This window comes from Agelaius phoeniceus, chromosome 1 (genome assembly GCF_051311805.1).
Source record: "Agelaius phoeniceus isolate bAgePho1 chromosome 1, bAgePho1.hap1, whole genome shotgun sequence".
Classification (NCBI taxonomy): Eukaryota; Metazoa; Chordata; class Aves; order Passeriformes; family Icteridae; genus Agelaius; species Agelaius phoeniceus.
Window position 1 is genome coordinate 26,720,930 of NC_135265.1, and position 26,118 is coordinate 26,747,047.

Here is a 26,118-nt window from a genome sequence, read left to right on the forward strand (position 1 = left end):
AAACTTGTAACCATTTGGTATGAAGAAAAAAAGATCTGAGAATGATCTGACACTGATCTGCTAGAATGTATGGTTTCAAAGTCAGCTCCGAGGAATAGTAGCTACAGTTTCAGAGGAAATAGCACAGATATTTATTCAATGCTTTGCACTCACCAGAAAAAAGTCTAAGAAATCACTTTCCATAAGAACAGTGATTTCTAACCCAGAAAGATTAAAAAAAACCTAAATTGTAAGGGACCAGGATAATTTGGAATTAGGAATTACCAAGACTGTGATAAATACAGATTGCATATTTCAGATCTCTGTCATTTCAGAGATCTCCATTGCAGGATTCTAGAAAAGCCTATTCAGAAATTGACATTTACCTTCAAATTTCTGAGGTAGTCTTGTTAGTAAAAGTGACATCATTAGAGAATAGATACTTCCTGAGTATAGCAGGTACATCAGCAATGCTGATGTTTTAAAAATGTTGTGTCCAGTTCTAAAGTATGGAGAGCTTCAGAAGAAATTGGAAGGGATGGTGGAAACCAGGGAGAAATGTTAAAGTGCAAAATGAGCTTTCCAAGTGGTGTCATGCTAACCTGGTCATTGTGATAAGAAAACTGATCTCCTAGATGGGAAGTAGATCTTACCTGTTTACGCAAATTTTGAAATTAGGGTGATGAAACTATTGATGAATATTGAGGAGTTTAATTAGTACACAGGAGGATTATGCAAGAAGAGTTTAAGAGCCTTGGGAATTGAAGTAATAAGTTAAAAAATTAGATTTAAAAGTAAAAAGTGGAAGTTAATGTATGTGGGGTTGTACTGGATCAGAGTATCTTTTCCTCACAGGAGGAGCATCTCATTTGGAAATTCTGGAGGGTGGAGTTGGGTGATGGTGAGATCTCTGAGCTGCCAACGTGAAGTAACTGAAAAACTTCTGGGCACAGGTCTGTTCTTACATGAGGAGCACTTGGCTACACAGGGGCTGCTGAGGCATTAAATGCTGTACTGCACACTCTTTTCATGCTCAACAGTTCAAAAAAGGTAAAGTCAAACTGGAGCTGACTCAGAGAAGGACTCACAGGTTAGGAGTTTAACTGTGTGATTCTAAAAAAATCGGAATAGAAATCCAGTTGCTTTGTCAGAATCCAGGTGAGCAAGGAAGAGTATGAGTGGGTGGATTGGATTGACAGTGTAAATATTTATATATTAAACTGTAAGAAGGAACTTCTTTTCCATCAGGAAAAGAAAAGTTCCTAGGTTTTTTTCCCAGCAGGAGTTGTGATGACAAATAGCTGCTGTAAGACTGACTGTACTCTGTTTTGAAGTGATTGTGTTTTGTCAGTGGTAGATGCGAAGTGGGCTCTGGATTTAGGAAGTTGTTTCTAGTCTTTGTTTCTATGTCTTAACTGATAATGAAAAGATAATTTATTTAATCATCAAAATTGAGCACTCTAATTTAGGCAATCAATTTTAATCTGGTTTTACATTCCTATTTTCAATTTTTTTTTCCCCAGAAAAATATATTATTGTTGTTTAGTATCATTTGCTCTAGCAAGGAGAATGCTTTCTATCTCTAATAATTGGTGATCATTATGATGGCATTGTATAGCCTCTGTGCATTGATTACAGTTCTTTGTGAATTTTGATTATGGAAATGGTGAGTTCTGCCTTCTGATTTGTTTTATTCATTATTATGTCCAGCTGCATTTTGATGGAAAGAAGAATTAGATTAAAGGTTTACAAACCCCTCACTTTCAACGTCTTGTTAAATTTTAAGTATTGTCTTTATAACAACAACAACAAATCCCTTCAGAGTCATCAAATTTATTTGAAAAAAACTGTTCTTCAGTTACTGAATCAACTGCATGTGTTTATACTGACCCCAGGAACCCCAAGCTTTAGTGCTGTTCTTGGTTCCCAGTTTGGTTCTCAATATTGGATGCATAGAATAGATGATTCAGCAGATCTAAATTAATGAACTAAAAGGAAAGAAATTCTCTGTATCTGCTGAAGTGTCCAACAGTTAATGGATGGTTGTTTCAGAGTGCTTTTTCCCAAGTACTTAGCTGCTGAGCTCCAATCAAATTTGTCTTAATTTTATAGTACAAACACTGTATTGAATGATACTAAGTTTAGGTATTTGTGTAGTATTTAAATTTGAAGTAATAATCTTACAAAGAAAAATAAATTCTAAAAACGTGAAATATATAAAAATGTGAAGGTTTGGAATTAGTGCTTTTTACTTACATGTCATCCTGCTAGAAGAGTGCAAGTGTGTAGGCTACATCTGTTGAATAAAGCAGGCTTTTGTGCCATGAAATCCTACAGGTCCTATGCATGCCAGCAGTAATCCTTGTTAGAAGAATAGTTTAGCTTTAGTGGGCTGAAACTTTCTGCCATATGGTTTGTTTACTTTTCTTACAGAGATTAGAGCGTTCTTTCTGTGTTTGATCTCTAAGGATAATGTTGATTTTAAACAGGGGAGTTTTGCTGTGGACAAAATCTTACTTCTGAAATATATTCATAGTCACGTTTTACCTGTGCCTCTGGCTGGGGGGAATAAGGGACATGAGGCAGAGACCTTGCTTCAACATACATGCATAGGCAGCCAGGGCTTTCAGTCAATTGTAGGACCAGTGAAATATGCCTACAAATTCATCCATGTGTTCTATTTCCCCTGGTGTCCATACTGGCCCTGCCACTGTGCCATTCTGTGTGGCTAGGTGTCCTTGAGAGTCTTGCATGAAACCTCCATAATGGAAGGAAATGCCTTAACCTGTGGGTTGGATTCAGTGACTAACCAGAAGATCTCTTCCCTTTTCAGATGACTTAGTGATACCTTTAAAAGATAACTCAATGTAGTTGATTCCTAAATCCTGTACTGTGGGTCAGTGTGTGTGTACAATTTTCCTTTGAAGGAACAAGCTGCTTTTGTCTTATGTTGTTTTCCCAGTATAGGTCATGTCCTGTCTTGATAGACTTCTGTTTCTAGCAGTTCAGTCTGAATTCTCATAAGCCTTGTTAGGTACAAAATCAAATCAGCCTGGCTACCAGACTGTAAAATGATCTGTGTGGAAGACTGGCTCCCCTCTTTACTTTTTTTTCTCCCTGAAGAATTCTGGATGTAGAAAGTGTATGATTCATGGACCTGGATGTCTGAAAAGATCTTCACTCTCAAGAAGTAGCCTGCTTTCTGCTTGTTCAATTTTGGTTGTTGGAACCTTGGTTAGATTATGGTGCTGTTCTGTGCTGCCTTTATTGTTCCCTTCAGTTAGCATGGTGAGAGGAAGTCAGAGTGGATTTTGTCTGTCTCTTTAGGGTAGTAACTTCAGAATGTCAGCCCTCTTCATTTTTAGTCATTCTCTCTTGTGATTTTTAAAGATAGAAACTGGGGGATAATTTCTGAAGTTGATAGAACTGAAGCAAAACCAGTGTGGTGCACATAATGCAAACAAGTTTTAAGGAGCTGAAATGTAAAGTACTTTAGAGATGTATCGGAAGGTAACTTGAAAAGACTGTCTCTTCTTATATTCTCTTAGAATTATAGTTTTGGTAGCAAAGCATGGTACTGCCTTTTCAGTGTTTGAAAATGCTAGTATTTTGTTTTGTTTTAAGCTGTTAAAGAGATTAGGCTATTTAATTTGAAATTATGAAGGAAGAGTGCCGTAATTTCATGTTTTTTCTTTTCAATTACATAAAAGGGTGCTGTGGGTTTTTTAAAGATCCTATTTAAAGTCCCATTTTTTGTTATTTTGTATGAGCAGTACATGGCAAACAGCGTGCTCTTTGTTGCTCTGCACCTTTCTGAGCAGTTAATGCAGTCATGCAGCCATTTAGCAGATTGGGTCAGAAACAAGTCTGTCAGTCACTGGCAACTGGGAAATGTCTTTTGAGCCAATAGATCTCTTCTCTGGAGTAAAACTTCAGGGGACCCCAAATCCCTTGTTAATCTTTTTCATGAGAGATTTTGGCTCCAATTACAAGAGAAAAGCCTTCTTGAGAATGAAGATTGAAATATTTTTTTAGAGTGGCCTCTAAATCCTCATTATTCAATCTTTTTCCTGGCAAAGTCATAGAGACAAGTTCTGCAAATTAAACATGCACCAGTTTGACCATCTACCTACATAATCAGAGCAGGAGAGACCAATCTGATACACATTCAGGTATCAGTACCCTGTCACTATATACGTGCTTAAAAAGCAAGCAAAAAAAAAAAACCAAACAAACCTGTCCTGACCAGACTGTTGAGAGACAGAGTTCTCTTGAATCCAGAAGTCTGCTTTTATGGTACTCAGGGAATCACTGTCCAAAGGAAGCAAGAGCAAAGGGTATCCCTTTTTCATGCTTTTACAAGGTGTAACAGGAGAGGGGACTTTTAATTAGGTGTAGGACAGTCATCAGTAGCTGCTGTGGGAAATGTGACTTAAGTGATGCCAGGCATCATTCACTGTGGGTCACCATTCCTCAATATTCAACTTTCCATTTCTAGTTTTTGATTTCCTAGACTGTATTCCCACATAATTCATTATTTAAGAAGCACTCACACAGGGACTTCAGCATCTCCTTGGGTTAGTAGATTGTTGTAAATTTCTTGTCAGATCTGATAGGAATGTCCTAGAAATATCTGATACTATTTTATGTTAGTATATGCAGTCTCTGAATATCCTTTGGGCCAGACTATTTGAACTCTGACTTTGTGGCTCTTGCAAAGAGTCTTAAGCAGACTGGGCTATCCATCATAGTGAGTCTTCCCAGGAGTATTTTTGGAGAAAATTCTTTTGAAGTTAGTATTTATTTCCTAGATAAAATCTGAAATTCTTTAGGAATGGGTGAGTCCTAAGCTTGGGACTCATTTTGTGAGTAGCTTGTGACCAGAAGGTTGTGCAGGGTGCTAGCAACTAAACTGAAGAGAAACAACATCTCATGAAAATGATGGGGGAATTTAATACTGATATTTCATGGTCTCAGGTTAATAGTTTAAGTTAAAGAACTTTCAAGAAAAGAAATTAGGAAATTACTGCAAGAATATTGTCTAATCTTTTGACACGACAGTGTAACAATTAGCTGACATCAAAAGTGAGATGACAGTACTCCTAGTTTTGGAGAAGAATGAATTTTATTTTTATTTCATATTTTTCACTCAGTTTGAGAGGAAGTCTGTGTTATCTGAGATTCTCAGGATAATTTTAGTCCTTTAAAATCAGTTATATCTATGCAAGTACATGAGTGGAAAAGTTCTGGCCAAATTTGAACTGGATTTGCTAACTGTTGGAAGAAACATGGGAAGAAAAGATGTTGACAAATTAGATCTGGTGGATTGAACTGAACCAGTTTTTTTACTGCTACCAATGCTGGCTGTCAGTCTTGCTGTTCTGTTGCAGGTGATTTTCCTCGTTGCACATGTGGCACAAAACTATTTAAGCTAAAAATGGACTATGAACATGGCTTTCAGATTATGTGCAGGTTAGCTGCCCCTGTCCTAGATGGGAATGCAAGCTCTTCATTTTAGAGCTGCAGCAGATGGTTTTATTTGAGCCCCCTGTCCTTTTCAAAAGAGCTGTCGTGTTAGGCTCTTACTGAATTACATTTTGCTGTCAGAGAAATGGAAGCTTTTTTTCAGTCAGTCTAGGTGGTATAACTAGAATTCTCTTTGCTCTCAATGCAGCATGCAGAATCATGATTTCATGCAGGTTATTTTAGTTGATTCCTGCTGGTAGGTAGGATCTTGCCGAATTTTGCCAGCTGTAGTATTCAGGTGGACCATTGTGTCACTTTGTGGAACATTCATAGCTAGAATGGTGTAGCAATTTGTCTTAAATACATGCCATTAAAACTTGTGGCATACTTTAAATAGCACATAGAATCACAGAATATTCTGAGTTGGGTCTCACAAGCATCATAGAGTCCCACTCTTAAGAGAACAGCCATACAGGGATCAAACCTACAACCTGGACATCATCGTCATGCTCTAATCAACCAAGCTAATCTCAGTGGCCATGAGGTATTTTGCCTTGCTGCAAGATATGTCTTGCTTTTCTTATTTCTAGATAACTTCCTCAGGTAATGTTACACTGCTTAAGTGCTGTGATCTTAAGTTTGCATATTCTGGAGGTAGGGTTGAGTTTCCTATGAGATGTCTCACTTGTCACTAGAACAACAGAATGCTTTGACTTACTGCTGCAGTAAAATCCATTCATGCTCTTGGGATATTGTCAGATGAGTTTCAGTCTGAAACTTGGATAAAATTAGTCTGTAATTTTAGAGATTTCTTAATATTGTTGAAGCCTTTCTGAATGCTGAAGTCTGTTGGCTATCTTCAGGAACTGTTGAAGCACTTCAACTGTTTTGATTCTCTGAGAAAACTGGAGCATGAAGTTTCCAACCAGAGACAGTGATTTGGGCTGGAGAAGGGTATTCATTATAGTAGCATCAACATTCCATTGATAATGAAAATTTGGGAAGTGTCATGTAGTAGCTTCCTGGAGTAGTGGGAAGCCAGATGTATGATGAGGTGAGAAAAGCAAGATTAAGAAATAAACCCTGAGAGCAGTTCTAATATTTAGAAAACTACTTAAGCTGATCTGATCTGCCACTGTTGGGGTCCAGTACAGTGATGCTCTCCAGGGCATCTCATGATGTTTGAGTAAATTACTATACAAGACACTTTGTCAAATGCTAATTTGCAAAAGTTCCTTCAAATGTCATGCTTATAGATCCCTTCTCTTTTATTTTTTGTTCTTATGATACATCATAAGAGGTGAGGAACCAAAACTGTTACTGAGCAGACCACAGGGCTGCTGCTCTTCTAGCTCTCCTGGTGGTTTCTGCCCATTATGTTGTGCCAACTCTGCTGTAATGGGGAAAACCCTGTGTTTATGACTTTAGGAGGTGCACTTTAGTTTTCATTATGTTTAACTCAGTGAATTATTTTGCCAGGTGGATTCACACATCTGTCTGTGCATGCCATCTCAAAGGAGATGGAGGGAGCGCAGACGATGGTGGAATAGGGATGGCATTAAATCCATGTCAAAAGAGATGGAAGGAGTGCAGACAGCAGTGGAATAGGGATGACATTAAATTAGCATTAACTTGAATTGGCTTATGCAATTGAGAAGTGGTTTATTTGCTTAATTCAGAGAACCATTGATGAATAGTAGGGACTTTGGAAAACAGATCTTGAACTTTTTCTTCTCTCAGTTTTAAGGCTTGACAATGTCTTGCAGTCCACTTGCAAGATGCCCATGGAAAAACAAAACAAGTAATTTTTGGTGGTGTTGATTTCTCTTCAGTTTTAATGGCATTATTTTAGTTATTAATGTTGGGATTTCTGTTGCCTTTCCTCTTTAGGGTGTAGAACAAGTTACAAACCTTAGCTAATTGTCTGGTTGTATATATTTTGTTGTGTCTTTTGGGCTTATGTTTTCTTGAGTTTAGTCCTTACTTCCTCATCTTCAAACATTATCTTGTGCATTGTTTGTGACTTGTTTTAAAAGGTGTTTTTTGAGCAACTTTCAAAACTTGGGCTGAGAGAGCAGCATAGTGCCTGCCATAGCATGACAGGGAAGCTTGGAAGAATTCTTTGTAGCTTTTTACCCATTAGGTACACTTGTGTTTCAGTGCAAATGTAAACACTATTTTAATTTTTGAAGTTTGTCATCTCTGTTTTGAATTTCAGACTTCTTTACTTTTAATAGTTCAAGGATCTTTCTTAAAATGCAGATTTGTCACAATTGGAATCCTATAAGGGATAGGTCTGTTAGAAATTCTAGAGATTTGATTTATAGCTAAGGCAGTCAGAATAATTATAGTATAAAAGTCAGCATGATACATTGCATCATGTCCAATTCACAGCATTATTTAGAACCCTTCACCTAAAATGAGTAGCTAATGCAGTGTTTCAGCAAGTCTATATATTTGTCTAAAATGGTCTGGTTTAACAGTGTCTTCATCTGTCATACTATAACCATACTGTATAGTGCAAGCTATACCCTAGTTGTGCTGAATGCTGTATATCACATTGATGATGAACTCTGCCTTTGGAGATCCATCAGTCCTAGGTGATACACAAATAGAAAATACTTGTGAAGGCCAGTGGCCATGTTTGGACTCAGAAGTGTGCCAGCAGGTCTGCTCTGTTCTGAGCTGTCAGTAGGCTTTTAGTGGGTCAGATTAGTGCATGGCACCTGATTAACTTGGAAGTTATCTCCCTTGTGAATTTCTTTTAGTAGGGGTGAGCAGAACAAACAGTAGCTGCCATGTAGGGCTTAGGTTGGCTAATGTGAAGTCTAGAAAATGAGTATATGAAGTAATTTTGCCTAAAGGACAAAGCAGGCAAAGATAATCCAGAGAGCATGCCATAAAATTCTCTTCTTTCCCACATCAATCTCGTGAATCACCCTGCACTTTGCTCTCCAAATGAAATGCAAGAAAAAGTGTTCCATGATTTGGGTGTATGGTGAGAAAAGTACAGGGAGGAGTCAAGGACTGCAGGCACAATGATGAGTGAAAACAAACAAGGCAGCTGCTCTGACCAGCACTCTGTCAGAGGGAAAAATGGAATCACACTCTCAGCTTGTTAAGGCCTGCAGTGGGATCTTGTAAATAATATGGAATGGGTTTAAATTATGAAATAATATGGAAAAGAGGATAAATCGGATATGCATCCTCTTAGCAACCACAATTTTTCTCATGATTTGTATTTTAGTATTTAGAAAGCTAAGCAAGCTGACTTAAAAAGTGCTATGCTGTATTTTCTATTTCTGCGTGTCTGGCTTTCCTGAGTTGCATCATCACTGTATTTAAATTTGCTTGGTGTTTTTTGCTGATGAAAATACATAGCATAAGTAGCCCAGTTCTTTGCAGATATGAACACCTTAAGCATTGGGGTTTTTGTAACTGTTACATTTTCCCTTTTCTGTTTGTTTTTCCTTTTTGTCTGATGTATTTGCTTTGATGTGATGGCATTCTTTTCAGCTTGGCATTTAGACAAAGGTTTCTGATGTGTTCTTGCCATTGTGTGTCATAGCTAGCTTTTAACATTTCACATCAAATTTAGCCTGACTTTTTTGTTGATTTTGTTCTGGTTTTCTACAGTGGACAGGCCAAAATCCCAGCAAATCAGAACTTCTGGTACCATAAGGCGAACTTCTTCTTTGGACACAATAACAGGACCTTACCTCACAGGACAGTGGCCACGTGATCCCCATGTACACTACCCTTCATGTATGAAAGATAAATCTACTCAGGTAAAAGCAGTAAAACAAGACAACAGAGATGTTTCATATAATTGATGTCTACTCAATTTAATTCTGAAGCAATGTGGATTCACTTAATTTTATTAGAGATATGAAATCCTAAAATAAGTTACAGTAGTTTTTTTTAATCTTTGCCAATGCAGTAACATCGTGTGCGAGGATAATATTTTTATGGTTTTAGAAAATAGTTGTTAAAAATAATTTTCTTAATGTGGGCAGATCTATTGAGGCTAAATAACCAATCTCAGCCTTGTATCTGGTTTATTTTAAAGCTGCTATTTGCAAAATTCTGCTGAGTGTTATTTAAGAAAAAGCATCCATGTAACAGTGGCTGACAAACTAAAAGATTTTACTAAATCATGGTAATAAATCTGTCAGTCTCAAAAACTGTGTGTTTGTCTGTGTGTGTGGGACTGAGGGAAGGCCACTGAGGTTATTCATGGCCTGATACTCTTGTGATAGCCTTGGATTCTCTTCAGGGCTCTGTCCTTAGTAGGACCCTCTGGCAGGTAGGTTGCTGGGGCATTCTACTGCTCCAGTGCTCTTGGACAAGAAAGGTGAATGTTCTTTCTTGCCTGCTTCCTCCTTGTGCTGGAGCTTGTTGCCTGCAAAGATGATCACTGTCAGACAGATTAAAAATACATAATTCTAACCACCCCTCCCCAGTTATTATCAAAGGAGCTGCATTCTTTTTTCCAGCAGTGCTTTTGAGGTTTGGAAAAAGCCGTCTGAGTTCATCTTCCAGACTAAATTGGAAACTAGAAGAAACTAGCTCCCTTTAGTTCTAGTTTCAGTCTAACAGGCTGTGTAGGTTTGGTTGTTAAATCAGTTGTTTATCTCTTGTGCCACGATTCTGATCCATAGTTATCATGGGTCTTGAAATAGATTCTATGAATCTAGTCTTTTGTGCAATACTGAGTTTCTCAGGACAAGTTAGAATGTATATAGAAGTTTCCTCATCTCTAAAATATGGTGTTATGTGGCACAGGAAACCCTTTGATCGGGTAAAGATAAGTACAGAATGCTTAGAAAAGAAAAAAAATGGGTCTGTATGTTTCAGAAATCTTACTTAATGAATTTGAGAAACTGATGATTAAAATGTTCCAAGAAAATTTTTAGAAACTGTAAGGAGGACCCTTTGGAGAAGGCTGTCTTCATGTCCTGCTTATTTTGAAATGAGACAGTAAGTTTTAGCCAAAAAACAGCAGTCATATTTACTGTCACAAAAGATCTACTTAAAAAGCCCTTAATCCTGGATTTATTTTCAAGATGCCTTCTTTTCACAATACTATGACTTTAAAGTCTTTCTGTTTTGAAAGCTTTGTAGTTACTGTATTTCACAATCCCTCTCTTAAAATGCATATCCATATCAATCTTTACAAATACCCTTACGAATAGAAAATTTAGAATATTTAAACATTCAGAAACAAACATTTTCACTAGTTACAGAAAAGATAAACAAACTGTTCTATAAATATTTCAGCTCCAAGTATTTGGCAGTAAAATTGCTTTCCTAGTGAGCTCAAGTAAGTGTTCAGGTTATGTGAACGTTTGACTGCCTCCCTTTGCCTCATTCAGAAACTAAAAATGAAATTTTATCTTTTCAGCATAATCAAGTATAAAGAGAGGAAAAGCATACTGTTGTCATTACAAAATGAAGCAATTTTTCAAAGGGGTAGGAGCAGGGAGATCTCAAGGTTTGCATTTGTGAATATTTTCCAGCATGGAATTGTATTAGCTGTCTTTTTATTCAAATTGTGCCAGACTCAACCATTTATCAGTGCTGAAGTTGAGTCACTACTTGGGACTATGAATATGTAAAATGGAACAAGCATATTGATATGCACAGTGATTTCCAGCTGGAGGGCTTTTTTTGTTTGGTGGGGGTTTTTTTTGTTTGGTTGTTTTTTTTGTTTTTGAGGGTTTTTTTGGGCAGGTTTTTTTGTTGTTGTTGTTTTCTTTCCCAAATAAAATGCTCACTAGGGAGGCTTGTAGATGATCATAAAACATCGTCTTACATTTTGGTGTGTGTCTGGGTTTTTGTTGTTTGAGCTCTGTGTAGTTTGAAGTATATCTAATTTCAAGAACTGAGGATGAGTTCCAAGTTATTGATAGGATACATGCATAGCAAATTAAGTTAAATAAAAATGAGTTCATGAAAATCAATAAACCATTTTTCTGTATGAGCACTTTCATTGGAGAATAAGTTATCTCTTGTTTTACTTCTAAATTCAAGAACAATGTTGTCAGTATAACTACATTGTAGGTGGAATAATTATTTCTCTTTCAAGGGTATATTTTGTTCCTAATTAAATGTTAACCTAAAATCCAAATTTTGTTCAGTTTTGTTAAGGTGGTGATTATGGCTGTTCCAAGTTTCTTAGAATTCTTGTTTTTTAAAGAAGAGAGAGTTTCTGGTCTTCATGGTGATCAGATGAGCCTTTAATGAGCTTTATTCCAAGTCCTTATTTCCACTTAAATTCTTTCAACTTGTATAATACTCATGAACAATATGTTTCTTCATAATAATAGAAGGGAGGGATCAGAATTCTGCTTGGTTTAGTTTGTCATATCTTGGAGACTAGGAACTACAGTTCATATTTCTGTGTCACTCTCACTTGCCCCAAGTGTTTTGACTGAAAGTACAGAAGAGAAGTGAAGCAGTTGTTTGCTTTTGGAAAAACGCTCTGTAACACTGCATAGTGGTATTTGTACAATTCAGTATTTCTCAGAATTCTGTGTGTACATTCATGTGTGTATGTGTGCAGATGCATGCAACTGGCTGATCTTTAAGGAGCAGCACATTTTGGATAACCAGAGGTATGCAACTTTATTTAGTAGTGTTTTAAGTATTTCAGAAATGCAGGTAAACTTCTTCTTATAAGAAGTTACTTGTGTTGATATACTTTGTGATCCTCTTCCTGAGTTCCTCCATTGTCCTACTTCCCTCTCCTTTTGTAAAACCTGAACTTTTCATTAAGGCCATTTAAAACTCAGTATAGTTTCTTTCTCCATTTTTCTGTCTCTTTTGGGAGCACTGATGGAACAATTTTGTACACCACTTCTTTATGCTTCATCATTTAAGTATTTCCCCCTTCATAGTGTAAAGAACAACTCTATGTTGAAATGGCTGTGTCTAACCTTGGAATCTTCAGAAACATTTGGATAATTGTCAGAGTTAATAAATATAATTATTTGGCAGTAGCTATGTAATTTAAAAGATATTTGTAAAATTTAAAAAGATTAAAAAGAAACATGATGTTGATGTCATAGCAAAAATATTGTCAGTTAAAGTTTGCCATGGAGTCTTTCTCAATCTAAATAATACAAAGAAACGAACAAATGGCCTAGTGGCATTTTAATATCCAGTGATTTCCAGTTGATGACTTAGGCACATCCAGCAATATTGGAATCCAGGTTTTTCTCATTGTATATGGCAATTAGGTATGGAACAAATGAAACTGAAGAAAGGCAAAATGCCTCCAGAATTTTTATTTCTCTCTAACCTAGAGAATAATGCAGAGTTTCTAGGCTAAAATATGTTTTTCTTATGGGTAGATCAAGGCTTTAATATAGCTAGCTGTCATTAGACACTTTTTTTTCTGGATAGATTTTTTTTCTGTAATATTAATAGACATAAACAAAGAGGCTCAATTCCATTAAGCTTTTTTACTGGTGTATTAGTTATAATTGATTTTTGTGGGATATTTTAATGATTTATATTGGCAGAAAGGACAGGGAATAAGATATGTCATAGAGCTGTGAATTTTTCATTCTGACTTAACCTGTCTGATGTTTAAGAGTGATCACCTGCAGTCAAATTGACTTCTAACTAGGCAATTTCTCTTTGTAAAGTTTCTAGATGGCCTTTGAATGCTTTAGAAATACCTGAAAACACATCTGTTTCTATCTTCTACTGCTGCCATTGGGTTTCTTTTGAATGTGGAAGTTCTTCAAAAACATGTTGCTTCCCCTGTAAAGCATAGACATATGTAGATATTCCAGAATGCAGGCTGGATGTAGTAAATTGGAGTGAAAGGCTGGCAATAAATATGAGATACTTAAGGTAACACAGTATTATTTTAGGTTTAGGTAGCTTGGTATGCTATGCAGTCATTCTGATCTAAGTGGAAAGAATGTAGGTGTATGTCCCTGGCATGGATGGAAAAGCAAGGCAGGGTTACCAAAGGTGTTGGAAAAAGAGCTGATTGCCACCAGGCTGGGTGAATTAGAACTATGGTAATTGTGATTTACATGAAGACTGAAGAGAACAAACAGATGTGGCGTTCTGAGCATGTCTATTCCATGTGTCAGCTGAAATGGACCACAAACCTTAACATCTTGAAAACAAGGGATGCGTGTCTTGTAGGTGCAGCATGCATTATCCAGTGTTTTCAAGGATCCCCCCCTAAAATCTTAGCTTCTTAGTGTGGCCTTGCAGGACTAATCCTTTGTCATGAAATTCAGTGCATCATCACTTCTGTGATGCTCTGAAATGTTACCAGTTTCAGAGATAGTGCCTGACATCTCTTACTGTGGGAGGTACTCTCACCCCACCCTCTCTCTGACTTGAAGTGCAGCATCTGTGGTTTTGTTTGTGATTCAGAAATTTTTCTTCTAATACAATTCTGAATTACATTCTGGCTTTAATGTTATTTTTTTCATATGTTTAACACTTCAGGAGTACACTTGCAGCTTCAAATGAAGGCTTCCATTGATAAGCTTGTTTTGTGGAAGTTGTAAATAAGATGAGAAAATAATTTCCATGAAGTGTGACAGATTGTGGGTACTACACACCCCCATCTTGTTTGTGATCTAAATGACAGCATTTAAGTGAGATATGAGGTGTTCATACATAAGCTAACCTTAGAAAAGCAGAATTTCTGTTTGAATACAACAAGTCTGCGGTGCTTCTGTTTGTTTTTTAAAAGCTTTTGCTTGAATACAAAGATTTGTTGTTACAAACGCAAAATTATTCTTCATTTAATATGCATTACAGCATATTGCAAGCATCAATTTCCAGGGTTTGAAGAGGACTACCTTGTAATAATATTCTAGTAACCGCTTATGTTGTATTATTTTTGTAAAGCTTTTTCTTTTTTAAATTTGCCTCTAAATAGTCTGTAAATGTAACACTGTCTGACTTCAGTACTGTGCTAGGAGCACCATACAATGTTTGTAATCTAATACTGCAGGTAGAATGGGGTTCACAGATAGTCTGCCCCCTGTATACTGGGTATGTGTCCTTTGTAGGTTGTGTCTTGACTCAGTTTACCAGGGGCTGAAAGCATCCATGTAGTGCTTGTCTCAAGGGGGATGCTATTTCAGTGGTAGAGAATGTCAAAGCATTCTTGAACAAGTACAAAAGTACACTTAATTTACACTTAATTACACTTAATTTAGTATTAAGTGAATAGATATTTTCTGATTTTTATTTTTGATTTCTGAGTAGATCCTCTGTACTATAAGGATTCCCACCTCTCTCTCCTAGCAGTCAGTGGTGGTGTTGATGAAGGTCTTTAGGGGTTGATCTTAGTTTGTGTTTTGTCCTTGCTATCTGGATCAATATCTGTTTATTAAAAATACAGTCAGGCTTGTGTGTTCTACATTATTTGTTTTGGTTTTTAACAGTTTACTTCTCTGTATTGAGAAAGTCAGTTTGGCTTTTTAGATTCTTGATATCTTTTCAGTTTATTAAGTTGTAGTTGAAAGGATATGAGCTTATAGTGATCCCTGGTACACCCTTCTGCACTACAGGTAAGTATTTAGGCCCCCAAACTGCCTGGTTCTGCTTCATCCTGGTGTTCCCCAAATGGTGGAGCAGTGCTGTATTCAGAAGACACTCTTTAGAAGATAAATTTTCTTGGAATTGCCTTTTTATTGCTGGTGTCATGTGAGGATATGGTTCCAGCTGTACTTGGGATATAGTAAAATATTGTAAGAGCAATTTAAAATGCAAAGTAAATTGTAACAGATTGTGAAAGCCTCTGATTTTAAAAAAGTAAAGAATTATCCCCATTTTTAGTAGTTTAGTAGGAATCTGCAAGCTACCTCAATGTTTTTAAAAAAAACCCGACATTTAAACCCAACAGAATGTCTTCCACACAAATTTGAGGGAGATGAATCTGCAAAACCAAGTAATTATTTAGAAGGTGGCTCTGTTAAAATGCAGAGCAAGCAGATGCACACATACAGGCAGCACGTGCATATGGCAGAGGCTCTGCTTTGGGTCAGGAGAGTTAAGTGCTGCCTGCCTCTGAGGGACTGCCTTATCTTTCACATAGTTTTAAGTAGCTGTTTGAACTTTTCACATTTTGATTTCATTCTTTTTTTCATAATGACATTATCTTCTGGTTTCTTCCCCAGACCCAAACAGGTGGGGGTATTTCATAACAGGCCATGTAATAAGTACACAGAACTCTTAACTTCTCATATAGGGATTTAATTTTTCTTTTCTGGGAACATGAAAAGAAAGTTTTTTTCATGACTGAAAGAAGCTTCAAGACTGACTTTTTCCATTTGGTTTTCTAGTCACCCACACAGCTTGCTGGGCTTTTGGTTGAAATATTACTGGTGGTGTAAAAATAACAGAGAAAAAGCCCCACCAAAACCATGGAAAGTGCAGGGGTGGCAGAAAACACAGGAGGGTTCTGTAGGCACACAGAGACAGAGCAGATGAAATGTTAGCACTGATGGGTTAGGTGCTGGGCTGTAGGCTCTGTAACACCATGGCAATGTGGTGGTTGTGAAGGTGCAGCCCATGCTCTGAAGTCTCAGTTCTGAGCTCGATAGTGCCATGGCTGACCTGGCCCTGGGGCTGCTCCCAGCTCCCCTTGCAGGGCAGGGACCAGCTGAAGGGCTTGGTTTGATGGTGTTCTCCAGAGTGCTGCCCAGCCTCCTCCCTGAGCCAGTCTCTGGCATCCATGTGGGTACTACAAAAGCTTCCAGATCCTAGATGGGAAGCAAGAGTAAGGGAAGCTGTGGGGGAGCAGGGTTTCCATGCATGAGAACAAGTCCCACAGGCATGTGGATCCTATATCCTATTTGTCTTGTGGGCTGGGGTTTTGTCTCCCTAGAAGTGTTAGCAGTGGTCCCCTCCCTTAAAAACCCCATGGACAAATTGTTATTTTCAGTTTTATTTCTTGTGTACTTACTGTGAAAGAGTCAGCCAATACAAGTAGGAGTTGTCGGGGAAAAAAATCCAAACATAAACAGATTTATATTTATGTGCCTATAGCACTGAGTTTCATATAGTTCATATCCCAAACTCTTCCTGAATTTTAGATGTTTCCATTGTTCCTGTGACTCTCTTGTTCAGGAATTCTGGTGGATAACCTCAATTTTCATTATAGCCTTGGGGCAAATAAGCATAGTGGTTGAGAGTTTGGGCTTTCTGATGCTTCTCAGTCTTTGGGGTTTAATTTTAGCTCCTATATTTAAGGACAGTCACCAGACTTAGAGGCTTTGAGATATGGCTGGAAAAGGCCTGCTTGTTACTGTGCTGCTCATGTAAGTTGGTGCCAGAAATAATAAATGGTGTATAAAACTCTTATCTAGCCACAGTTAGAAAGAAGGGATTGATTGGTTCTGTGGTCCAGTGGTTGAGGAAGACAGGTGGGAGAAGTGAATCCTGGCTTGAGTTTGTTCTACAGTTTTTTTAATGGTGTGGTTTTCTAAACTGTCCACTAAGTGAAATGTAGACATGGATGCCAAAGTACAGTGGGAGCAGCCAGGTAAGGCTTTTTGTCAGGCCTCTGATTCCTTCTTCAGTAATGTGCATTGTTCTCATCCTTTGTAAATGCAAGTTTACAAAGCTTTGTTTTCTATATTGCTTTTTATTTACTGAGATTATTAGTACTGCATATCAGATTCTGAAATTTATTCACATAACTCTGACACTGCCTAAAGAGTAAGGCAGTAATTTGTGCCAGAAGTTTTTCTCACCTGGAGAACTCAGTACAGCATATTTTCTTTTTTTTCCCTTGTAGACACCCAGCTGTTGGGCCGAAGAGGGAGCAGAAAAGAGATCCCATCAGCGCTCGGCATCGTGGGGAAGTGCTGATCAGCTGAAAGAGGTGAGAAGTTTTGCACAGTGGAGCCTTTCAAGTTTTGATTAGCCCAAGACATTTTTTAAACCCTATCTGGAGTCCAGGAAACTGCACCCTTTCCCTCTCCTCTTTTGCTTTTGAAACAGGTTTTACCCCTAGTCTAAGAGTTGTTTGAAGAGTGATTGTTACTTTATGCTTGTTGGACTTCCTCCCTGAATACTATGAAGTGTTGATTGTGAAAGAGTGGCCAGAGTGAGCATTGAGGAACAAGCTTCTTTTTCAATGTTAGTTAGCTTTCTGACCTTTAACACTGCTCTCCTGAAAGAGGCAAGTGTCAGGTGGTATGTTCACATATCTTTGCTTAGAAATTTTGTTCAGATTTTAGGTTGGAGATGGAGAGGACACCACTTCCACAAAAAAAGTCTTGATACAGTAATGGTATGAGTACTTGAAATGGTCTTTAATCATAAATATTTTCCTGTAGACTACAATTGCAACTAGAAAGAATCTACAAAAAGTGGATTTGCATGATGAGAAAGTTGATACAGTAGAATGGTCTCCAGCTCAGCTGAAATGACAGTATCTCAGTTTTTGTCCCAGTAACCTCCGTGTTGTCCAGAGTTTGAGTCACTAAATCTGTCCAGAACCTAATAAGGGGCTACATTCAACCTCATGCCTCTGTCAGGAAGAGTGTGTCCTCTCTTGAAGAACTGCACTTTTCTTTTAGAAAAATGAATCTTGCAGCATGTTTCCATGATGGAACTTTTCCCTCATACTCTGGGCTTTTTGCATGCTCTTTCCTGACTCCCTGTTGAATAGGGCCTTCAAAAATGAGAAGGAATGTATAGGTTACCTAAGGAGAAGAAGTTTAAAGGCAGTATATATTCTTCCTCTGGACAGCCATTGATAGAATAATTGTCAGAAGGAGTGGTGCAAGTTTAATTACTCAAATTTTAAAATCACATTTGACAAATATAGAATAATCTTGCAATCCATTGGTGGCAATAGACTCATTTGTAAAGGTGAGGTCCTGGGCCAAAGATAGGTTGATCAAAAGAGGGTTTTCTGTTCCCATCTCACAGAATACATCTTATGAAACCTTGATGTATTGGTACATGGGCCTTGAGCTGCTTGAGTTCACCTGCAGCTGTGAGGAGGCATTCACAGTCACAGATGAGGTGACCAGAAATAAGTGCGGAAGGACTTTTGTGTGTGAGAAGTTTTGGCTTAAACCTTACCTACCAGCACAAAGAAATGATCATACAGACAGGAGAGGCATCTGTTTCTCTAGGATAATGTTTCCTTGCTTTTACTGAGAGACTATCCTTCATACACTGGCAGTTTCCTATCAGTTGGTGCAACAAGCAGCTCTTCTTCACCACGGGCCTGTGGCTGTCAGTGATAGTGAACCCTTCAGCATGTAAGCAAGTCTCTGCCATTTGATAACAGTGATCCATTGTGCTGGGTTGCCACCCTCTTGCTGTACTGACCAGAAGAGAAAGATAAGAAATGTGTGGTCAGTGTGCTTCACAGTTCCTTTTTTTGCTAGAATACCTTAGTAGACAAAATTGGTTCTGTGGAAGAGAGTTGTTTCTAGCCAAACTTTGCAATGGTTCTTCACCCCAAAACCTACCCTTTCCTTCTTCAGCATACAGTTCTTCCCCTTCCTCTCTTTTCCTTTCTCCAGCTACTCAGGCCAATTTTCTTCACTTTCTAGTTCCTTGGGTTCATAACTCATGTCATACTTCGTGCATCATCCAGCCACTATTCATCTACCCTATTTGAGCTCTTACTCTCTTAACTTCCAGCTCCTTGTTAGTTCTGGCTATCCATTGTTTGGCTTCTATTTTATCTCTTTCTTTTTCCTTTCCCTCAGTGTCAGCCTGTGTGGTGGGTGTTAAGTGTTTGTTCAATACCAGCAGTGTCTGTGCACTCGGTTTCTTTGTGCCACATTAATCTGCAGTTCCTGGAAGGAGAAATTCCCTGGTGTGGTTCTACTCAAACTGTAAAGCCCATGAGAGACAGAATTGTTAACAAGTGTAGCTGCCAGTTCCAGATATCTTTCTTGAACATGTGCAAACTGAATTTTTTGCCAAAGCTTCACCAAATGTAAAGATTCTTCCAGGGGACTTGAGGAGCACATTTGCAGCATAAAGGACCCTCAGGCAAATGTTTGGCTTTTTCATCCAAAACAGTGGAGAACAGAACCATGCAGGTGAAAAGCTTAAAGTAATGTGCTTTGGCACATAAAATGGTAAAATCTTCTCCACCCTCCCTTTCATTTGAAATCACATTCTTAAATAGCCCTAGCACTTCTACTGAAGTCTCTGATGGGAGGGAGATAGAGTAGAATGTTGCATGGTAGACATCTGACAAAGCTATGGGCAGCTGAAAGCAAGAGCATAAGTAATGAAAATGAAAATATTGCCTTCTCCTGGGCAACTGCATTTCTTATGTGTAGTGTAGGTAACATTGTTCTGCTCAGAATTTTGAATTGTTTTTTACAATATTTGACAGTAAACAAGTAGATAGCTGTTGGCAGTTTCCATGGCTTGTTTTAGCAATTTATATTCATGTTTTCTTACTTCAGAAATTATTGTAATGATTTCTAGCATTTTTTTAATATATTGGTAGTGTAAACTAGCTAAACACTTGTGTGATAGTTACTGGTTTTGGTAAAATAAGATTGTGGATTTAAGTTCAAAAATAGTTTTTTCCTTGGTTAATTTGAGTACTATTAAAATTAAATAAATTTCTTTAATACTGCTAACTCTTTTTTAAAGATTTTAAAACAAAAAGCAAGTGTATAGGTTTAACATCCCAAGCAAGAAAATGAATTCAGAATTGCCACTTTACAAAGAGGATTTCAGTTTGGGTAGTGAAACTTAATTTGCCCTTCATTGAAATAGCTGTGTGTCAGGATTAAGTCTGTCTAGCACTAAAATAGAGCTATATTTGCTTTCTTGTTGTGAGTCTATTAGAAATTTAGAAGTCCTTAGCTCTCAATATAAACTTTCCTTTAATAATTTCATTTTTAAAGAATTTGTTTATTCTGAAGGGGTCTACTACTTGGTTTTAAGAAGTCTTAAGTGTAACTTGTCTAAGATGATGCCACACTGCTTTAACATTGTTTCAGTAGATACATGTCTTGACTGGGATGTAAAGATTGCTGTCAGTCTTTATCCTGGACGCTCCTTTTTTTTCCCTTCTCGACCTGAATAATTAGTTTGAAATTCTCATGACATTGTTCAGGGACAATTTTAGTTATAGCTTACCCTGAACTGGAATTTACCCAGAACTGGGAAAAACCCTTTATTTAAAACTAGTCGTTTTCGCTTTGTATAGGTTTTTAAAGACATATTTCAGACCCTGACTTTTCACTTCCCTTAAGCAGCTCTCTGTGCTGTGTCTGTTACAGACAGCAGCAGCCCCCCATTGGAAGGTCCCTTTTGCTCTAACAGAGTACTTGAAAAGGACTTAGGAATAAAAGAGAATTGAATATGAGAGCTTGCATGTCTAATGTGCTTTCATATAGCAATTGAAAAATTGTATTGAAAGGTTTAGGGATAATTTCTAATGCTTGTTTTGCTCTTTGACCTTCTGGTTAACTCGTTTATTAACAAACATTTAATGAATGAGATGGAGCTCACTCATTAACAAGGAGTTTGTGGCTTGATCAGCAATAGGAAGTTACCATGTTGTGTAGGCTGAGCTGTAGAAATACAGCCTAGTGACTGGTAAATATTAGTGAGCATTTGAGAGGTATGGTGGGATGTGTCAGGTTCCTTCGTATTAGTCTGCATCTAGGTCCAAAAGGGAAAAATTACCAGGATATTTAGATTATCCCAGTGTTGTAAAGAACTGACCTAATTTGGTAATTTCTCAGTTTTGTGCCATTAATTACATTAGACTGCATGCATGTCACAAGTGGCATAGAGAAAATTCATATTATTCATTGGACAGCTTTGAGCTATAGAAATAACTTAGCAAGCAAAAAATATATTTATAGGAGATTTTCCTGACTTGTTTGTTCAGTAATCCTGGATGGTCATCTTACTTTTGGCTGACAGTAAACCATGAAGAACTTTGTGCCCTGAATGACTTTGTTTAGGTTTCTGATGCACTGCTCTTTGTGTTTTCTCAGTGTTTTTTGTTGGTGGGGGTTTTTTATAAATTACTTTAAAATAGGTGAAGAAAAGAGTCTTTCCACTGCATCAGCAGCATTGCAAACTACAGTCACTTGGAAGAGCAAAGTCTAAAATATTTTTAATTTTTTTGAAATGTGCACAGATCTGTGCTGTGTTTTCCCTCTCCATGCAGTCACATGACAGTACTTGCCAAATGTGAATTAAAATATATTTTTTGAAATTTACTGCCATATATTTTTACACATGAAATATAGCAAAACAGTTTTGGATAACAAATGGCATTCAAACGTTGAAAATAGCATTCAAATTGAGTTTACTCCTTGATGAATTCCTTGATTTTTTTTTTTTTTTTTTTTTTTTTGGCTGTGTTTTACTTTCAGCTGTATCCTCTAAGAAAATAGCTGTATTTTCTAAGGAGAATCTTCTGACCATCTTCAAGTTAGGTACGCAGGGAGAGCATTTGAATTGGTAAACAAAAATAATGCACATGTAATGGATCTAAGGGCACATATGTGCAAGGCTAAGGCTTAAATATCTCCAACAAGTGGGTGCTTTAGGATACAGATTAGATGTTTTTGTGATGATTTGCACATGTTCCTTAATATGACTGTGTAAACCCCAGTCACATTAATGCTCAGTTGTGCTAGACTGCATGCAGTTGGGCGTGTGGGGGAAGTGTTGTCCCAAACCCTTTCTGTTCTCAGCTGCTCGGTGAAAATGGAGGGTTTTGTTACTGCCCTTTGGTTTCCCCAGTGCAGCACATGGTTCCTTTCCTGCCACTTCCTTGTCACCATTTTCTTTGCACAGATCTGGTCTAATGCTGCATCTTCAAATGCCTGTTTTCCTGATACCATTCACTTGGCACCATTTCTTTGCACAGAGACTCCCTAGCTCATATTCACTGCATCAGTTGAGTGCCCAGGAGACAGGATCTGCTGCTTCTTTGAGATAATTGGTAAAACAGGTGCCATCAAGGCATATGTTTCAGACTCTTCTCTTACTCTATGAATTATAATTGTTTTGCAAGAATTAGTGTAGCTCATATTGTAGATGGTTGTGCTTGTTTGGTGCTCTGATGGTGCTTCTCTGCTGCCTGAGAAGAAGGTGTACATAAACTTGGAGGAAGCTGGTACAGCTGTCTATTTCCTGTTAGCAGCAGTGGCTTTATTTCAGCTTGAGATAGAAAATAATTGGTAATTAAAAGATGATCTTGTAGAAGAAAAAAGCTGTTGCAATTTCAGGATTAGCAAGTGGTAGAATCACTGTGGACTCCCCTTGGTGAAGAGATGGAGCATCATTCAGTTCAGCAGATTTGGTGTACTCATTGACACTACCAGCTTGCTGGTTGTCTGTGCCAGCAAGCCTCTGTCTCCCAGGTCTGCAGGATAAATAGGAAATGGCAGATTCCTTTTTACAAGCCCATTGCTACTTTCTCATTTTCTTGTCCAGAAGTAACTACAACATCATGGACAGCTAGAATCCTGCAAGTTCAGGGCTAAGGATATATGATCTAAGAAGGCACATGTGTTTCTTCACTGCATTGCTTGTTTGGCTTAAGAGATTGTATCAGCTCCAGATACACAGTCAAATCAACAATTTTCCATCTTCTGTTTCTCCTCAGTGACCCAAGCACTCTTGCCTTAGTTAGTGTCAAGAACCTACTGACTGCCACAATACACATAGTCTTGAGGTGGCTGAGAGAACCCTAAGTTCCAGGGATCCATTGATTCCTTTCACAGTATCAGAGCTTCAAGGTTTTTGGCTAGCTAGAGACATACCAGCCTATCAACACTCTCCCATTTAGAGTTTTCACTATGCAAATTTTGCAGTGAGAGGCTATGTTGTCAAAGATTTGCAAACTTATTTGTGACAGAAATCAGTCAGTCAGATCTCTGAGGTGGTATTGTGTAGATATTTTCTTTTCATAGTATGCTTTTGAGGAAAGCTCAGAAACTGTATTTCATCTAAATTAAACAAAATAGTGTATTTTACTTTTTGACTTAGGAAGAAGTGCACAGAGTCAAGGAGAGGCAGTAGAAATGAAAGATTTATATGCAGCACTCTCCTTGCTTTTTGATTATTCTTATAGCTAGTCATCTCTGTCCACAGCTGTCTTCTGATCCAGGCATCATTTTTCTCCTCTGTTTTAAAGGGGAAGATGAAGATTATTTCCCAGTTCTCCCCATTCTTCAGTATTCCAGTGTAAGACATAAATATTTGTAATGTGTCTATATTTACCAGAGTAGTTACCTGCATGTTTTTTCATCTAGGGAGTTAGATTTCCTAACTCCTACAAGGAGAAGGGGATATTTCTAGACAAATGGATTTATTTTTTTTAGACATTAAATACCTCTTCAGACTGCAAAGTTTCTTGCAATATAGTGCTTGAGTTGTACCTTTGATCAAGAGTTTAGTGTCCCAGTTCTCTAAATGTAGCTCATCTGTGTAAGTAATGCAGTTGTATTAGGGCTCTGTTTTTCTGGATATATTCAACACACAGACCCTTTTGGAACTCTTGAACTGTTTGTGTGTTGTTTAAAGATCAAAGTATTCAGCCATTTCTGAGTAGCAGTTCTCTAAATATGGGTAATGAGGTGTGGCAAAACTTGATGTGAAGCCTTAAAGATAGATTTTTCTTCTGTGAGTGCTACCAGAAAGAGCACAAAGAAGAGTTCACAGCCTGCAGCAGAGCTCCATCCAAACCTCTTCACCAAACACTGTCATCTCTGACACTGTGAGGAGTGATGTGAAGTGATTCTCTGACATGGAGTTGCTTTGCAAGAGTACCAGTGATATATTTAACTACATGGAAATAACCATAGAGTGCATGTACTTGTGAGTTGTCACTCAGAAAGAGAGGTTAGTTTCCAGCTGATGTATGAATTCCATGTGCATTCATTCTCCTTACTTGCCCTTCAGGCTTTTAAAAATTGTATCTCTAGTTGAGCTAAAAATGAAATGGGGCCATGCATGGCCTTGTATTCCAGTGTGCTGAGCATGAGGAACAGTGGGATTTGAGCCTAAGGGAGCAAATTATCCAGTTTTGAGGAAGTGTCTGTACCTGTTGTGTGAATTTGCACACAGTCTAAACTTCTGAAACAATGTTTATAGAGGTAAGTGCTCTCTTTCATGTAGAAGTTTCCCAGGAGGAATAAATAAGTAGAGGAATCCCAAAATGAAATTCTTTGGTTTCTTGTTAAGGAGCAGGTCAAATGGATAATGGCTTTAGTTACATTTGACATTTAAAATGTAACTTTTGATTATACATCTTTGCATCAGACAGCAGGAAAGATAATTCTGTCTGCCTGAAGGAATCTGTGGTAATACTGCCTGTAGGGAAGTGCTATTAAATGTATTAAATAAGTACTCCAAGATGAACAGTGCATTTTGAGTGCCAGTTGTTTGTGAAGGTTCTTTACTTTTATCATGAATTATCACGAAAAAACTTTGTTTTGGTTTAAGATCAAAGAAATTAAACTGTAGGCTTTAAAGTCCCCAGTTTAAACCAGTTTCAGATTAGAAGATGCTACAAATTGTCTTTTTGAGTGCTTTTATTTGCATCAGATATTACAGTGCTTGTGTGTAAATGAGGAAATTCAATAAATAAACTAAGCCTGTTGTCATATTCAGGTTGGTGAATGGGGCAAATACTTTGGAGTAAGCATCTGATAAGCAGAAAGAAGCTTTAATGCTCATACTTCAAGGAAAGGCAATCCTATATGCCTGTAAAATCCTCCAAAGAGGATTAAAACGTCCATGATTCAGTTCATATGTGAAGATGAGCAGGTACCCATTTGATAACTCATTCTCACACCAGTGAACTCCTCTCCAGCAGATTGCCAAGCTGAGGCAGCAGCTGCAGCGCAGCAAGCAGAGCAGCCGGCACGGCAAAGAGAAGGAACGTCAGTCACCTCTCCATGGCAACCACATAGCAATCAGTCAGACTCAGGTAAGTGGGCAGCTCCTTGCATCAACAGCCTCCCACCTTAGCAGGCTTGGCTGAATAGCCTGCTGAGCCTTCCCATCTGTCCTGTGTTTGTTCTCTGGTGTGGTACAGCAAATGCTTACAGTGTGATACTGCTGTGCCTTCACTGGAGTTTATCTGATGGTCGTCATATAATAGAAGAAGGGTTGCACCAGGATAGCAACTGAAATGTATTATGGTGCTGTAAAAGTTATGGGCATGGCCAGATAAGGCTGTGCTTCCAGGGATGCATACTTGCTTCCAAGACTAATTTTTTTTGTGATAAACTTTCAAAGCTCCTCTGGAAGGTATTTGCTTATCAATTTTGCAACCTAATTCCATCTGGGCTAGTAAAAAAAAAAAAGAAAATAAAGAAAAAGCAAGTACCAAAGCAGGGTGCAGTGGAGGATACCCAAAGCAGTCATGATCTAGTCACTACAACCTGTCAGCAAAATTGAAACCCAATTACAGTTCTAAATCTCAGGTGAGGTTCAGCCAATATCTTTATAAATCTTAAGGCACTTGTAGAAAGCATTTAACCCTGGCTTATTTGAGAGTGCAGACATTTGAGTCCTGTTTAAATTTCACCTGTAGTAGATCCTTAACTTGGACTCCCTGTTACTAACAGGCCACTCTTTGAACATCTGAAATGTTGGTTCTATCATGGTATTTTCTGAGTACCTTTTTAACTACCTGGTGTTCTATAGCAGCTAGTT

General features: G+C 37.9%; 1 protein-coding gene across 4 annotated transcripts in view; it reads left to right on the forward strand.

Annotated features, from left to right (window-relative positions):
- GLCCI1 (glucocorticoid induced 1) overlaps positions 1-26,118 on the forward strand; it is a 54,180-nt gene that overhangs the window by 10,867 nt on the left and 17,195 nt on the right. For 2 of the 4 annotated variants that reach the window (XM_054638832.2, XM_054638851.2), the window contains exons 2-4: positions 9,082-9,233; positions 17,231-17,317; positions 25,271-25,387. In XM_054638832.2, the coding sequence (XP_054494807.1) occupies positions 9,082-9,233; positions 17,231-17,317; positions 25,271-25,387 (356 nt within the window). The remainder of the gene's footprint in view (positions 1-9,081; positions 9,234-17,230; positions 17,318-25,270; positions 25,388-26,118) is intronic. The other 2 variants (XM_054638841.2, XM_054638853.2) reach the window with 1 other exon arrangement.